The sequence below is a fragment of the Diadema antillarum genome, unplaced genomic scaffold (genome assembly GCF_040938485.1).
Source record: "Diadema antillarum isolate AM-2024a unplaced genomic scaffold, OU_Dant_1.0 seq00001376_RagTag, whole genome shotgun sequence".
Classification (NCBI taxonomy): domain Eukaryota; kingdom Metazoa; phylum Echinodermata; class Echinoidea; order Diadematoida; family Diadematidae; genus Diadema; species Diadema antillarum.
The window spans coordinates 101,028-118,689 of record NW_027272136.1 but is presented as its reverse complement, the minus strand read 5'-3'; the positions used below and the strand labels follow the sequence as shown (position 1 = coordinate 118,689).

General features: G+C 39.3%; 1 protein-coding gene across 2 annotated transcripts in view; it reads right to left on the bottom strand.

The window, feature by feature from the left end:
• Positions 1-259: 259 nt before the first annotated feature.
• The window catches only part of LOC139708821 (uncharacterized), a 79,258-nt gene continuing 61,855 nt past the window's right edge, over positions 260-17,662 (bottom strand). For both annotated transcript variants that reach the window (XM_071620778.1, XM_071620779.1), the window contains 7 exons: positions 17,291-17,392; positions 16,596-16,712; positions 15,778-15,872; positions 12,741-12,900; positions 11,934-12,075; positions 9,598-9,719; positions 260-6,287 (listed from right to left, as the gene is read on the bottom strand). In XM_071620778.1, the coding sequence (XP_071476879.1) occupies positions 6,087-6,287; positions 9,598-9,719; positions 11,934-12,075; positions 12,741-12,900; positions 15,778-15,872; positions 16,596-16,712; positions 17,291-17,392 (939 nt within the window). In that variant the 3' untranslated portion in view covers positions 260-6,086. The remainder of the gene's footprint in view (positions 6,288-9,597; positions 9,720-11,933; positions 12,076-12,740; positions 12,901-15,777; positions 15,873-16,595; positions 16,713-17,290; positions 17,393-17,662) is intronic.

Below are 17,662 nucleotides of genomic sequence, written 5' to 3'. Positions count from 1 at the left end.
ATCAGCCCTGGTAAAAAAAAGAAGAGAGAAGAAGAAGAAGAAGAAGAAGAAGAAGAAGAAGAAGAAGAAGAAGAAGAAGAAGAAGAAGAAGAAGAAGAAGAAGAAGAAGAAGAAGAAGAAAGGAAGAAGAAGAAAGGAAGAAGAAGAAGAAGAAGAAGAAGAAGAAGAAGAAAGAGGAGGAGGAAAAAACCAACTACTGCCAAAACAGAGGAGTACTGTACTCTCAATTAACAACCACTCCAAGAGAGTGGGTCTTCAAGAGCACGGTATCTCAATCAAATATCCTCACTAACACCTTAAAATGTATAACTACACAAACCTTTTCAAGTACTGTTAAACAGTTTTCACTGCCTTTTTTGACATTGCATAAAACCATTTCATACAATTGTCTTTTTGTCACCGCTGCTCTTTGCAATACAACATAGGTACACACTCTCTTGCCTTTAAATACTTAGTTTACTGTGGAATATGCATGCATCACTCATTTATTTGTATGACCCTCCCATACTTTCTGTATTTGTTATTCTTTTTTATATCATAAAGATGAATCTTTGATATTCTAAGCATATAAGTAGGCAGGCCACACTATACAGTTTCTACATCATATCCTTAGTTTTACTGACATGATACCAACATAATACTTTGTGCAAATACATTTGCACTTCACCCACATTCAACTACAGCAACTAACGGTACCCTATTACTGTACATTCCATTGCTTTAACATATACATCATCCCCTGCTAGAATAAAAAAACTGAATATACAAATGTTTGCCCATACACACACACACATGCACTCACACATTGATGTGCAATTCATACATACAATCATAAATACATACATACAGAACTACAAAAGCATACAGATATTAGAAAGGGTAGGGGACAGACAAGGACAAACAAATTAACCCCTCACAAAAATAAAAACCTCATGATTTTAGTTTTACACTTTTGGTACTACGATGTAGAAGAATAATCAGTGGGATGTACAGGTGTATAAAAACTCTAGCACGTCACAACATCAAATTTTGCTCCAAATCAGTTTATACCGCAGCACTGCCCGCCTGATGTGACATTTTGTATTGTAACACAGAGAAGACCAGGGCCACAACTCATCAAACACTTTGTAGCAGTTATTATGCCACCAGCCATATAGCCATCAATCAACTACTAGCACATGCTGTTGCTATGACAACTGCACTCATCACATTTCCAAAATGCTAATCTCTTCAGCATTCATGGTAACTGGCTACCACAAACACCCATACTCCTTTTAAGAGTCATGCAAGCCCAGAACTATCCCTATGTACAAGAAAGAGAACTAACACGAGTCTACACACTGATGTTTAAGACAATGCAACGTCAAAGTTTAAGACATCACTTTGGTAGTGTTGCCACATCATCAAGAACTCAAATCATTGATGAAACAATGAATCAATGTGTTTGCTAGTGTCATGTAACATGACATACAATTTAAACTAACTGGAAACAGTTATCAGAAAGAATTACTGTTGATTTTCTAAGTGTGTTGTTTCTCAAAAAAAAAAAAAAAAATCTTTGCAGCAAAGTGACTCATGGTCCTTTATGGCTTTGGTTCTCTTTTGGCAATATAACTTAAAAAAAAAAAAAATACAAAACATATTATGTACAACAAAATGCTTTGTTACTTATCACACACTGTGACCGAAATGAGATTTTAAACTTAAATGCTTCACCAGCATACATATGGCTTTATGTACATACATATCAATTCACTGTCACAGACACTTGCTTTCTCTATGGACATCTCATGAACTGTGAAACCAAAGAATCCAAGCAAATGAACAAATACCAAATGTAAATAATCTTTAGCTATTCAAAGTAACATTTCATCTCAAGAAAATACTAAGAACATTCATGTGGAGAAAAAAAATTTGGCACCATAAATTCCATGTTTCACCACCCAATAATGCAATTTCGGGGCATATTACATCAAACCTTCACCCACTCAGTTGGAGATGTACGCACACAGGGATGGACAACAAGGAAACAAGAATTTGATAAAGCAAGATCAATTTGAGTTGCATGGTGATTGACAAGATACTGCAGAGCTGAGTTTAACTCCTAAAATCATAAAGCAATCAAGGCATGCATTAGCAATCAACACACAGCAAACAAGCAAGAGAATCTGAGTAAGGATGTACTCTTGTGTGCAAAACTTGTAAAATGACAAACATAACAGGGGACCTCTCCTTGAAACAACAACACAACATCATTTTGAGTTCATTTTGTCCCAGTCTGTTGGGATGGATGTGATGAGTATGATCACAAACAATAATGCCATCAATGACATCACCTGGTAGCTTAACGACAAAACAAAACAAAACTAACACAGAAGTTACACATGGCAATGGCAGAAATATAAATGTTAACGTAAGTGGAAGATGAGGTGACCATGATTTTCAAACTTCAAATCTGCAGCAAAAATTCTGAGACAACATATCCTTCACGACATGTCTCTCACTGATCAATACACAATTCTGTGTGGCAAAATGGCAAACTTGCATGCTGCAAAGCTTCTTGCAGATTTATAACCTACAATATCACCTAGGTCTTGAACTCATTGCAAAAAGAATTTATCATTAATAAAATATTTTAAATTAGAAAATGTGGTCTCCTCCTGTGCATTCTTTCAGGCAAAATGAATTCATTTTTCACGGTGGTATCACAATTTTCAAGAGCTGCCAACATTCACACATTGTGCTAACAGAGGTCCCCAGAAGCACTCGGGGAGATACTTGTATGTTACATGCATCTCAACATGCAAAAATATCATTCCCTAATCAGAAAGAGTTTTATTTTCTCTCGTTAAGACATAAATAGATGATTCATTTTTTTCAGGGAGCCTCTTGCACAATCAGGGAGACTTAGCAACTCTTGACTATTGATAACACGTTTCATTCATTCCAAAGGAGCAATCACCGACTATTCAAGTGCACAACTGCAGAAGCACGTACACACACACACACACTCACACACACACACACACACACACCATAACAAACAAACACGCAACAACAAAACAAAACAAGCAAACACACATACAAAAACCCATCTTACGCCCACTAATCATAAACTGCCAAATTTGAGCGCCAAATTTGCTCATCCCCATTTCTATTTAAGCTGTGACTTGGCATAATATAATGATAGTCCATAATTGTCAAGTACACATATCTCTGAATCCATCAAATATCTTGTGCAAGAACTGTGAATTAATTTCTTTTCTCTCAAAGCCTCGACTTTCCATCAAACTTTGGACTCTTCACCTAAATGTACTGATAGGTTTTGACATACAGTGATTTTGTCATTTCAGCTTTGCAAGAGTCTGTCAAAGGCAGGTCTCTCAAAGGCAGGTCTCATGCAACTATATTGGAACACCCTGCTTTCCGGGCAAAATTGAATGGGGGAATCTCTAGGCTTCACAAACAAACGCACAAAAACAAAAAACAAAAAATGTTCCAAAGCAACACTCATTTTCCAATTTCTGATACAGACTTTTGGGAACTAGCAATCTGCGGATTAGTAACTTGGTTCTGTCAACATTCCACAACCCTGCACTAGATTTGGGGCAGTTTAGATAGTAACTGGACATTTGATGCTGACGATTTACTAAGCCAGAGTAATGCGCTCTTCCTTTAGAAAGAACAAGACATCTCACAACTGAATCTCTCAACAAAATGAATACTGTGTTTCATTTGGACAATACTTACTTTCAGCCTTCCAGTAAGAGATGTCAGCTCATGTAGAGACAGCTCTAATATATAATTTTACATCCTACTGCTAATTACATCACATTCATAGTCTGCTACACAGTACACTCTTTTGGAGTCACAACACACGCAAATACACAACACTCTTTGACATTATGTAATTGCACATGGAATTAGTATATTGGTATTTAGTTGTGCTGTAGAAGATAGAAAAAACTTTTCCTGTCCCCCCAGGCAAGTTTTTTTTAGAGAATCCTCCGCCCAAAGGTAGCTCATCATTTAGTATGTACAGCTGTGATAAAAATCATTTTGACAGTGTTTATGCAATTTTGATAACAAAAATATCAAGCATCAAAAGTTGTCTTCCTATATAGATTCTTGAAAACAGATCAAAGCAGTACATTGTAGGCTTGGAAAGAAGAGACATTATACTAGGGCAGTATGGTGTGACTTTCACAAGGCACATACCCCTTATGTGGCATCTCATTGACAGTACATAGGTAAAGGGGATGTTGCTTTGTTTCATTTCTTCTTTTAAAATACTTCACTAGGACATATTAAGATATTTTAAATGCATGTACTATCATGTTGAAAGCCTATGGGACCGAAATTATTAAACCCTTGCTCGTATCGTTTCATAGCTTCACATTCCTTTCTATGATCACAATCGGAAACATGAAATGAATAGCACAAATGAAAAGAATCAGAAGTATCAGGTCTGCTCTATTCTTCTTTCAAAGTCTGCTAGCACTACAATGTACCTGGTAATCTTGAAATAACCCACTCAACACGAAATGTCCACACACCCTTCATTCCCAAACATCTCCTGATCGATAAAAAAGCAAGTATCCAACATTTTGGGTTGGTGACACACTCTTTCCCTCAAACAACATAAATAGGGAGCTTTACATCTGCGATGTGGACGTTCAAAAGAAAAGAAGAAAACAAAATTGTTCTGCGCATGTGCAAGACCGCTTATCAAAACCGATCTCGCATTGTCTGAGTTTTCACAACGGTTCTGTGCCATTTTAGCATCCGCTCAAATTCATGATGCAGGGAGCTACATGTACTTGATGCCATTATGACAACTGACATATGGTGGCGCTATTTTACTTTGTATAGGCTGCATCTTCACAAAATCTCAAGCTACTTTGTAACACAACGCAGCGAGAGAGGAGACAGTCAACACAACCGTTGTCTTAACGTCAACATCGCAAATTTAAAGCGTGCTTTTACAGGGTGAAGGCAGAAAAGCTCATTAAAACAATTGTAGAATAAGGGATGCCTTGGATAGAAATCATTGTATTTTTTTTTTTCATGTCAAGAAGTGAAGGGTGAACAAGGGGAGTGAAATCGTGTCATCACAATGAGTTTCTTGCAGCACATCCAAATGAGACATGATATGGCAAATCTATGCCAAGTTAAAGTGACTATACCCTGTCAATGCATGAATCTTTGCCTAAGAACATGAACCTTCACTGTATGTAGGATTGTAGTGGTCCAGTCTGGAAAAAGTGTATGAAATGGCAGATCACATTTTGTATGTTTCTTCTCTGTCCAATATGGCAGTCACTGTATAGATCTGATCTACATGGGAAACTGTTGATTCAAAGCACAGGATGATACTTGTGTGAAGAGGTTCAAGCACAGACACGTTGAAGATCAGAAGCTCTTATATCCTAAAGCTCTATCTTATTAAACTTTAAAATGCCTCAACATAAGAGTTATGTAGTGAGCCAATAAAGATGAATGCAAAAGATTTGGCATAAAGGTAAAAGCGGCAAGAACTAGTTATTTACATGAAAATTCCATCACATCACACCTACAATTAAAGGATTACATGCAGCAACACACACTTCTGGTCACTGACTGTCTAATCTGGCCAGAGTGAGAATCTTATGTCTTGTAGTTTTTTGCCCTTATCAATAGTGGAGCAAAAGCAAACTTTCTTAGGAAATAGATGCTGACAATTTGGCATACCTTGTTCACTATCTGGCTTTGTTCATGCAGGGCAAAGATAAAAGTATGTTTTTGGGGTGCAAGGCTATGCATAGATACACCAGGCTACTTCAAGCTGATGTGTCACGATGCACAGAAAGTGACTTCCATGGAGAGCACTTAATACTGACATCAGGAAGTGGCTCATCGACATTCGTCCCAGTTCAGCAATCCTTCCGATTTCTCTGCAGTGGCATAATGTCAGGCTAGATTTAACACGTTTAAGGTGGTTGGCATTACTTGAATAAAGAAAAGAGCCTCTCCTTCCAACCTATCCGTTTATCAGTCTCAGCTGCGAGTTCTCCTCTCTGAAGCTAAACCTCTCCACCCCACTGCTCTCAGCTCCTGTCCATGAGACTGATGCTCTTGCCTCTGACCAGCCCCGGCCGCTGGCAGACTGACTTCTGGTAGGTCAGCTGTGAGACGACCCCTTCCTGCAGGCTGCGCACAATCCGTGCCACAGCCTCTCCGATCTCCTCTGCACTTGCCGCCTTGTTGCCTAGCAACTGCCAGTCTTCTCTGGCCACACCAGGAGGAAGCTGATTTTTAGTAAGAAATGGGGGGGGGGGGGGGGGGGAGGGGGAGAAAAAAAGAAGAAAAAAACCTGATAGCTCAAACAATCAAGCTTGCACAAAACAAGGGGTATTTTTTTCTACAGAAGCATTACAAGTTCTACCACAATTCATGAGATATTGCTTTGGGTGCAAAACACACTACCTCAAAATTTAGAGGTGAAACATGAGAGGTGGAAATGAATTTTCTTATTACATCATCTAATGCTTGCCTGCAGTACAAACATCATTTCATGCGTGTTTGAATAAATACAGAGACTCTCATAATTCGAAAATTTGTCTTTATTGTTAGGTTTGTAAGAACTTTGACATTCTTTCACTAGGTGTGCCATTAAAAAAAAAAAAAATGTTTTTAACCCTAATCAGGCTGGGCTTTTTTGGCTATGCTATATCTGGGGGGGAGGGCAGATTCCGCCCCCCTTCAGATCTCGCCTATGGAACGCGTGATCGCGCCAAAAATCGGCACACGCGACGCCCGCGACGTATGCTATCAAAATGTATGGTTGCTTTCTCCGAAAAATTTTTCTTATATTTTCTATTAATTAATTATTGTAATTTATGCATAAAATCAGGTTTGGGCTCTAAATCACTTATTAATGCTCTAATTAAGCTAATTCCTTTTTAAAAATGTTTCTTGTATCATTCTCCTGAGACATAGGATAAAAAAAATTCTGTATCGAAATCAATTTCTTATGTATTTGATTGTTTTTTGAATTTCTTATTATTTCTTTGTTTTTTGATCTTTTGTTTTTGTTTGTTTTTTGGCCAAAATTTGTCACAGACATTTTTCGCAGCTTTATTATGCTAAAATAAATTAATTTCGTCCATTCTAAGTCAAGATATGAATTTTTATGTGAATTAATTGAAAAAACACAATTTGCATTGGATTTATACACAAAATCACGTTTTGGAGCAATTTTGGGGTTGACAAATTTTTTTCGAACGGGCGTCGCGTCAAAACGGTACGCGTGGGTGCAACAATTTTGGCCTCAAAAGTTGCGCGATACTTGAAGGAAAAAAGTCATGAAACGTCGCGGCGGGAGCTTATCGCGCTGCGAAGATATTGCGCGAAACGTCAAGGGGGGGCTGATTCCGCCCCCCCCCCCCCCCCAGCCTGATTAGGGTTAAAGGACAAGTTCACCTTCATAGACATGTGGGTTGAGTGAATGCAGCAAAATTAGAAGAACACATCAGTAAGAGTTTGAGCAAAATCGGACAATCCGTTCAAAAGTTATGAATTTTTGAAGTTTCTGCTCAGTCACGGCTGGATAAAAAGACTACTATAGCTATAGCTTGTGATGTCACATGAGTACAACGATATAAAGAAAGAATAAAGAAAAATCAACATATTTCCATTTTTCTCGCATGACAAAAGAACACTCGACTTCTCTCTTTCAGAAGGCAAGGGGAATGATATCACCCTTAACATACATCAGTAGCAAGTCAAAGAAATGTGCACTTTGTGAAATTCTCTTTTTATATTCCTTATATAGTTGTACGCATGTGACATCATACACTGTAGTAGTCTTCTCATCCAGTAGTGACTGAGCAGATACTTAAAATATTCGTAACTTTTGAACGAATTGTCCAATTTCCCTCAAACTTTCACTGATGTGTTCTACTAATATTGCTGCATTCTCTCAATCCTTATGTATATGAAGTTGGACTTGTCCTTTAAGTTTTCCTTGACCCACAGACACACATGACATCAATTATCCTGTGCTGCATAGCTAAAACATGGAGTCAGCTCTCATTGAAGGTTGCAGTTACTATGATCTGTTTCTTACAGATACATAAAGATACAACATGATACAACCATAAACAAGAGACCCGGGGGTCTTGCGCTCACCTGAGTATCGCAAGTTCACCTTTCAAGCAGTCACTAATCTTAGTTATTCACAGCTCTACCAAAATTTGACCAGGCATTCTCAAGCAAAGATGAAAATGTACAATAAGGGCCCAAATTTTTTAAGATTCCTAAATTTGGGGGGATTGAGGGCCCCTGGGGCCCCCTGGGTGGGGCATGGTGCCCATTGTAATAAATTGAGATCCTAACCCCCTAGGGATGCTACCTGCCAAGTTTGGTGAAAATTCAACATGATGTTTTCAAGAAGAAGATGAAAATGTACAATTTAGGCCCCAATTTGGACTTCCCCACCCCTTCCCCCCCCCCCCCCCCCTGCCCCCAAGAGGGGCATCCCTGGATGTGCTATGAACAAACTTGAAACTACAGTCATTGATGTACTAACTCATAGTATTATCTTAGCTCTATCACTTCTGATTCTAGAGAAGATTCCTTAATTTTGGGAGGTTTGGGCCATTGGGGCCCTCCAGGTGGGACTCAGTGCCCATTTGAACAAATTGAGATCCTATGCCCCAAGGGATACTACCTGCCAAGTTTGGTGAAAATCGGTCATGGGGTTCTCAAGAAGAAGATGAAAATGTACAATTTAGGCCCCATTAGGACCCCTCCCCACCCCCTCTCCTGGGTCCCAAGGAAGGCACCCCTGATTCCACCATGAACAAACTAGAAACTACAGTCATCAATGTACTTAAAGGGACAGTACAGTATTGGTGGAGATGAAAATTGGGCTTTTAACTTTTTGCGAGAAACCAAGAAAACACTTACGATAAAGTACAGAGCATACCATTTCAAAGAGAATTCAAAGTTTATTTGATGAAAATCGGGTTTGGAATGACTGAAACATCCAAAAATAAAGTAAAACAAAGCGATCGTAATAAAGTGTGGGTCCCACACTTTATACGAATTACTCTTTTTTGGATATCTCAGCCATTTTAAAACCAATTTTTATCAAATAAACGTTGAATTCCTCGTAGAATTACATGCTCTTTCATATTTCATAAGAGGTTTCTCATTATCTCACCAAAAAAAAAGTTAGAAACTTGAAATTAGGTCTCAACCAAAACTGTACGATCCCTTTAAACTCATAGTATTAACTTAGCTCTAGCACTTCTGGTTCTAGAGAAGATTATTAAAGATTCCTTAATTTTGGGGGGTTTGAGCCCCCCTGGGGCCCCCTGGGTGGGGCATGGTGCCCATTTTAACAAACTAAGATCCTAACCCCCTAGGGATGCTACCTGCCAAGTTTGGTGAAAATCGGTCTTGGGGTTTTCAAGAAGATGAAAATGTAAAAAGTTTACGCACGACGCACGATGCACGACGGACACCGGACGAAGAACGATCGCAATAGCTCAGGTGAGCTAACAAAGTCAGAGTAACAGAAAAAATGCTTCATCAAAGTTCAATCACTCTCACCTCAAAAATCTTGTGAGGCACCTTGAATTTGCCACCAGCAGCCCCACCTGTACACTTGATGGGGATGACTGTGTGGTCACTCCAGGCAAACTCTTCAGCCTCGTGAGCTGCTCCTGGGCCACCTTCATCAGAAAAGAATAGGCATACACAAAATGGTCACTGGTTGTTTGTTTGTCTGTCAATATCTTGGTTGCTGCTGTTCATTTTGTTCTTTCTTGGGTTTTAAGCAAAATAATGAGAAAATCAAGTAAGATTACTATATTTTATCATACTATGAAAGAGACTTGCCAATCTAGAGCTCACCTGAGCAGCGCACTTTACCTTCATGCCACTCCACCTGAGGCAAAAATGAAAAATCTAAAGATTTGGTGACTACGGCAAGTCCCTTGGGAACACCTTCCTTATTTGGGATAACGGGGTCCCATCCTATGGACCCCTGGGGTACCATCATCATCTGAACAAACAATGGTCCATTCCCCCATTAATCATTCCTACCAAGTTTGGTCAAAATCTAGCTCCCCATTTTTAAAAAAGACAAAATGTCAAAAATTATGAAAATCAGCTAACTTGGGGTATTTGGATCCTGCCCCAGGGGCCCCTCCTTGGAGGCATCACTACTATTTGAACAAACTATGATCCCCTCTCCTCACTGATCATTCCCGCCAGGTTTGATTGAAACCCAGCCACTAGTTTTTAAGGCGACAAAAATATGAACTAGAAATGTCGCTAAGGCGACTGCTATGCCTCCGCCATAATGCACGATTCTCCTAATAGGTCTATAGTACATGTGGACAATGCATAATTACATTTTCACAATATTGGCAAAATATTGAAATTACATGTTTGTCACAAATGTGTTGAATGTTCACCTTCCTTTACCTAGGTTTAATTAGATGAATAGGAGAGCATGTATTTGGGGATTCAAGGACTTTAACTTGACTTTGACCCATTCATAAGTGTATGAATACTGTAATTTTCAAGGTATGGAGAAAAAGTGTAATTTCTGTATTGAAAAGTACACTGTTACCATTTTCTTTTGGCCTTTGACCCTAAAATTCATAGGATAATCACTGTCAGGCAGAACATGCATAAATATGTAGTAAGTTTCAAGATAACTTGAGCCACTTCTGAGATATGGAGGAAAAAGTTAGTTCAGCACTTTCCCTTGATCTTTGACCTTTTGACCTTTGAGGCAAACCCCCCCCCCCCAAAAAAAAAAAAAAAAAAAAAAAGAGAAAAAGAAACTTTCCAGATAATCTAGGTTATACATGCATACACCAAGTGCAAAAAAAAAAAAAAAAAAAAAAAAATTCTGGCATTACATAAATATGAGGGAAATAGTAACAATTTGAAGTGTTGCACTTGACCTTTGACCCCTGACCTTTGACCCTATGAACCCTAGATTCTCTAGATAATAACTGCCAGTCAGTACATGTTTATATACTATGTGCCATGAAGATACCTTGAACAATTTCCAAGGTACGGAGAAAAAAAGCTAAGTTTTAATATTTTAACTTGACCTTTTGACCTTTGACCTTTGACCTCATGACCCAAAACTTTCACCAGAGAATCTTAATTGGGTAATACATGTATACACTAAGTTTCAAGAAAATATCTTCAGGCATTGCATAGATATGGAGGAAATAGTGAAATTTTACGTATTTGACCTTGACCTTTTGACCTTTGACCTTGACCATGTGCACCCAAAAGTTGATAGGCACAACTTCACCCCCTAATACACATACATGCCAAGTTTCATTAGGATACCTTAAAAGGTTTTAATAGTTACCCTGTCCACAAAATTTATTACGGACGGACGGAAGGACGGACGGAAGGACGGACGGAAGGACGGACGGACGGACGGACGGAAGGACGGACGGACGGACGGACAACCCGAAAACATAATGCCTCCGGCACCACTTCGTGGCGGAGGCATAAAAAGTTTATACACAACAGGCAAAGAACAATCACAATCACTCGAGCCATTTGGTTTAGGTAAGTTGAATACCATCAGCAACTTCTCTCTCTGCACCAGGATGCCAAAAATCACTGACAAATCCACTACTTGTTTAAATCCAATCACATGAAACTCCTATAACTTTTTCAATATTTTAGGTCCAAGTTTGATCCAACTCCTTTATTTTCTTTGTTTAATTTATGCCATGTATCATTAAAAATAACTTCTATGAAGAATTGCTCTTCTTAATTATCAGTGAGCAGATTTCTGTTTGAGATCCAGCAAAGCTTTGGCCTCGGACGGTTCTTAACTTCCTAAAAAAATAATGACAGACTGAATTTCATACTTGTGATTCGACTTACTGATGCTTTCTCCTTACCTTCGATAATGATGCAGATATCAAAGACCTTAGATACAATGGTCTCCCTCTGCCGTACACTATCCCCACAGTATAGTGTCTTGCCGAATGGCGGACCCTCAAACGTCTTATCTTCCTTCTGTCTCGCCTGTGCTGTGCAATCCTGTCATGTAAGCAATGTCAGAAATTAACATCACTCAACTCTAGCATCATAAGATTCATGTTTGTTCAATCATCCACACGCATGTATAAGTTTTGGTCTCAGAAAGACAAGAACATGTATGTTGCTGGACTGTCTAAAGAATAAGTATTTCCATGAAGGATGCCCCTGCTACTACACCAACTACTACTACCACCACCACAATTATTACTATTACTACAACCACTGCAGCTGCGAACAATGCAAAAATACCCACAAATTTTACCTACAGCAACTTCAACCACAAGCTACTGCCACTACTGCTATTACATTTAACATAACTACAATAACAACTGTTCCCGATACAGCTATTACTACTGCTACTACTGCCACTACAACTGTTGTTATACAACTCTTAGTTTGATTACTGGAAAGTCAATAACCAAGTTGTAACTTCTCACAAGCAATGACTATGTGTTATTCTTCACCTACTGGGGAAGCTACACACAATGCCACAAGAGTGAACTTCGAATCGCTTTCGACCATTGGTAATTCTGGGGCATTGCTTTGGGGTCTTGCTTCGACCTTGGTCATGCACAATATACATGAGCATATGACCTATGAATTAATAGCTCAGCAGGTCCCTCTTCCTAGGTGACCTAGAGAGTTAGACAGCGGAGTTCACTTACCCTTTCCTCCTTCTTTGGAAGAATGTGCCAGACTTTAGGCTCCATCCGTGCCTTGCGCCTTTCTTCATAGAAACTCCTGGAGACCTCCTCCCCAACCCCGAAGAAACCTCCTGTGATGAGGGTCAACTTTGGGAGCTTAGCCAGCGATGCCCCTATAGCCCTGGAATTGGAAGATTGAAAAATAAAACAAGAGACCCGCGGGTCTAGCGCTCACCTGAGTATCGCAAGTTCACCTTTCACGCAGTCACTAATCTAAATTATTCACAGCTCTACCAAAATTTGACGAGGCATTCTCAAGTGGAAGATGAAAATGTACAATAAGGGCCCAATTTTTTCAAGATTCCTTAATTTGGGGGAATTGGGGCCCCCTGGGGCCCTCTGGGTGGGGCATGGTGCCCAGTTTGATAAATTGAGATCCTGACCACCTAGGGATGCTACCTGCCAAGTTTGACAAAAATCCATCATGAGGTTTTCAGGAAGAAGATGAAAATGTACAATTCAGGCCCCCATTTGGACCCTTCCAACCACCCCCCCCCCCCCTACCCCCAAGAGGGGCACCCCTGGATCTCCTATGAACAAACTTGAAACTACAGTCATTAATGTACTCACTCATAGTATTATCTCAGCTCTATAACTTCTGATTCTAGAGAAGATTTTTAAAGATTCCTTCATTTGGGGGGTTTGGGCCCCCTGGGGGCCCCCTGGGCGGGGCATGGTGCCCATTTTAACAAATTGAGATCCTAACCCCCTAGGGATGCTACCTGCCAAGTTTGGTGAAAATGGGTCATGGGGTTCTCAAGAAGAAGATAAAAATGTACAATTTAGGCCCCATTAGGACCCCTCCTCACCCCCCCCCCCCCCTGGGTCCCAAGGGGGGCACCCCTGATTCTGCCATGAACAAACTTGAAACTACAGTCATCAATGTGCTAACTCATAGTATTAACCTAGCTCTATCACTTCTGGTTCTAGAGAAGAAGATTTTTGCGGATTCCTTAATTTTGGGGGGTTTGGGCCCCCTGGGGGCCCCCTGGGTGGGTCATGGTGCCCATTTTAACAAATGGAGTTCCTAACCCCCTAGGGATGCTACCTGCCAAGTTTGGTGAAAATGGGTCATGGAGTTCTCAAGAAGAAGATGAAAATGTACAATTTAGGCCCCATTAGAACCCTTCCCCACCCCCCTCCCCTGGGTCCCAAGGGGGGCACCCCTGATTCTGCCATGAACAAACTTGAAACTACAGTCATCAATGTACTAACTCATAGTATTAACTTAGCTCTATCACTTCTGGTTCTAGAGAAGAAGATTTTTACAGATTCCTTAATTTTGGGGGGTTTGGGCCCCCCTGGGGGCCCCCTGGGTGGGGCATGGTGCCCATTTTAACAAATTGAGTTCCTAACCCCCTAGGGATGCTACCTGCCAAGTTTGATGAAAATCGGTCATGGGGTTTTCAAGAAGAAGATGAAAATGTAAAAAGTTTACGCACGACGCACGACGGACGACGCACGACGGACGACGGACGACGGACGACGGACGACGGACGACGCACGACGCACGACGGACGCCGGACGAAGGGCGATCGCAATAGCTCACTTGAGCCTTTGGCTCAGGTGAGCTAAAAAGGAATCAAAAGGGAATTTGCAATGCAGAGTGCCAATGGATTTTTACTCGCATCCTCAGATACTTTATACAACTGCACATTCATACAAGCACAGCATGCACCGCATGAATCACGCCTGTGATAATCTTCAAAGGACGCAGGACTACCAGAAGAAGAAGAAGAAGAAGAATTACCCCCAGTAAATAGCAATAATAATCATAATAATAATAATGATAATAATAATAATAATAATAATAATAATAATAATAATAATAATAATAATAATAATAATAATGATAATAACATAAAAACAAATACTTAAAAAATGTTTTTGAACATTGCCAGTGAAACTTTGATCAACTGAGCCAAACCCACTCACAACCACCAGCTTAAAACATCACAGATTCTTGTACAAACAGGTGGCTGATGGCAATTACTTGTCAGTAATCCTTTTTTCCCCATTTTAGTCACTATACAATTATTGCATAAATTGTAAGCATTCACTTGAATATGTACATATCAGGCAATTGAAAACTGAATCAAAATCCATCAATCATTTGAAAACAAATTTACATATCTCATATGATACAAGGATAATTTCTGAATAATGAAATCAGTATAATTATAATCAAATATAGTCAGTCCTCCCCCATCAAACTCCTCCCCACCATCTACCCCATCCCATTCACACATAAAGACTTAACTACCCACTATATACACACACAAACACACACCCACACACACACTGTCAAACATATTCCTGCTTGCATTCCTATGTTTTTTAAGCTTTTCATTATCAAAGCAAAAGCAGATGCATGGACCAATTTAAAGGTAAATGTTGCTGTTGTCTTTTTTTGGATGATCAAAATATCTAATGGTAATGACAGACAAAGGAGAATAAAACACACACACACACACTCATAAACACATGAATGTTGTCATGAATTCAAAAATGCACTGCAAGTATGTATGGAATCATTTGACAAAGAAATGAATCAATGGCCTTAACTTGTGACATTGAACTAGATTGTGAATTAAAGGAGATTCCTCCCACAGTGGAAAACATGTCTCCATATTGAAGAGCACTGCCCACTTGAGCAAAATCACTTCTTAATCCATTGAGGACAGGCTAATTTTGATACAACAAGCATTTCCCATAGACACTTGCCCGAGTATACTTGGTACTCGTCCTCAGTGGGTTAAGCAACAACCATAACGAATGAATCTTATATATGAAACCACAGAAGCTGTCAAAGTTGGGTTGCTTCTTGTGTATAGAGCTCCTTGTATGTCATTTGAAAAAAGAAAGAAGAGATTACAGTCTTTTTTTCTCACTCATATTTTCAATGAATAACTGAAGTACTTAAATTTGATATGGTGTATGAACAGTATTAAGTTCTTACCATGTCAAAATATGAAGTAAGTAAATGGGGTATACTTACTTGCATATGTCTTCACTTTTGTCGTAGTAAAATCTTGTCCCCCCTGCAATGTACACACAACCCGAGTCTGGGAGGTTCTTGCAGACAAACTCCACCTACAATGGAAACAGTGAAGTCAACAGTGTATCACACTTTGTTTGAAAATAGAGCATGTAGTAACAAATACTAGAATGGCATTTTCTTTGCACAAACATTATTTTCACCATCAGTAATATTTTTAGAAAGCTTTGACAAGACAAATTTGTATAACAAATTTAACTCCAGTTGACTGAATCACTTCTATTATTATCACTATTATCATTAGTATTATTATCATTTATGAGGCATTTTCAAAGAACAATACAATAATCATAAAAAAGAAAAAAGAATATAAAAAAAACCCACCAAAAACAACAAGCTTCCCCTGATGTGTTTCTCTGAGCTGCCGAGCAGGGAAAAAAGCAATCAGATTTAATATGGCCCTCTCTTCTTATGTTTTCCATTTGCCTGTCCAGATTCATTCTTTTAACCTGTAAGTGATAAATGACAATTCTACTGAATGTTTGATTATGACCTAAAAACTAAAGCCACTAAAAAGGTAGATCCAACCCAAAATTTGGTAAGCATTTATCTTTCTCTTTCACCAAGCCTGAAAAAATATCATTGAAAAATGTGTGGATTCACTGGCAAACAGGAGTTATTCTGAATAGATCTTAGACACGTTCTCACTAGTAGCAATGCAAATACTCCCATAAAACCTCAACACAGGCTTCATAAGTCCTGGAAAACATTTTGTATACCAACACTTGTACGCAATGGTGACTATACAGCACGCTTACACATAGAGCCAGCTGTGTTTCCTTCGCTATATCCTCCTCATAGTCCAGAGTGGACGGATCGCAGGCCTGGGAGATCCGGGCAAGGAGGTGATTCTTGTAGTCTGCCCTCTGGACATTCTGCCAACATTATTTGAAACAAAGAAGGAACACATTTGGAAAGTTGCATGTCATGGATGCTATTCATAAGTGAAGAGAGGGATATCTCAAGGGATGCAGTTCACAAAAGATCTTCTGTACCTCAGAAAGAGGCCTTGGCACAGTATTTCTGACATTTCTCTTATCATTTCTCACAACTTCTTTTTTTATGTTAAAACTAAATGAAGCAGTACTTCTTTACAAGCAACATCAGAACGTATGGCCCTAACTACTGTAGGTCAAAACTAATTTATTACAGATTAATACTGTGTTATTATTGCTTGGGTGATACACTGTTCAAATTCTGCAATGTCATCACATCACTGTACCATCAGAACAAAAAGTACTTGGGTAGCTGTCATCAATGATCAAATGCAATTGGCTGTTTAAACAGTGAATATGGAAATGAAAATTTGATGCTGAACCCACTGCTTTCAAGAAAGTCAACTCCCAGTAGGTTTATAGTGCATGGCATACATAGTAATGGTAAACAGTGAGTTGATTGTGGTCTTTTGGCAACTTTATTTGATAGTGACCTGCAGCTACAACCTTGGGCTCACCTCAAATGTGCTGGTCCCGATGAGCATGGACAGCCATCCCGGCATCTCAAAGTCCTCATAACACAGAGGGACAACCCGCTTCCTTTGCTCACAATAGAAGACCTGTATTGGGACAGCAAGACAGATATGGTACAGGTCAGAGGTCATTTGATTGCCCAGGTTATGACTGAAAAATCATCATTCATCGACAACATACATCATGTTAAGCAATGAGTAACATGAAGTGATCAAACGATAACATTTTTCAATCATTTACTGTACCATCCATCAAAGGTACTTATATGCCTGCTCCCAGATACATTCTTCACTTAGTAATCAAATGGCACATTATATTTTTCCACCTTGTATATTCTTTACTTTGCTCTTAAAGTG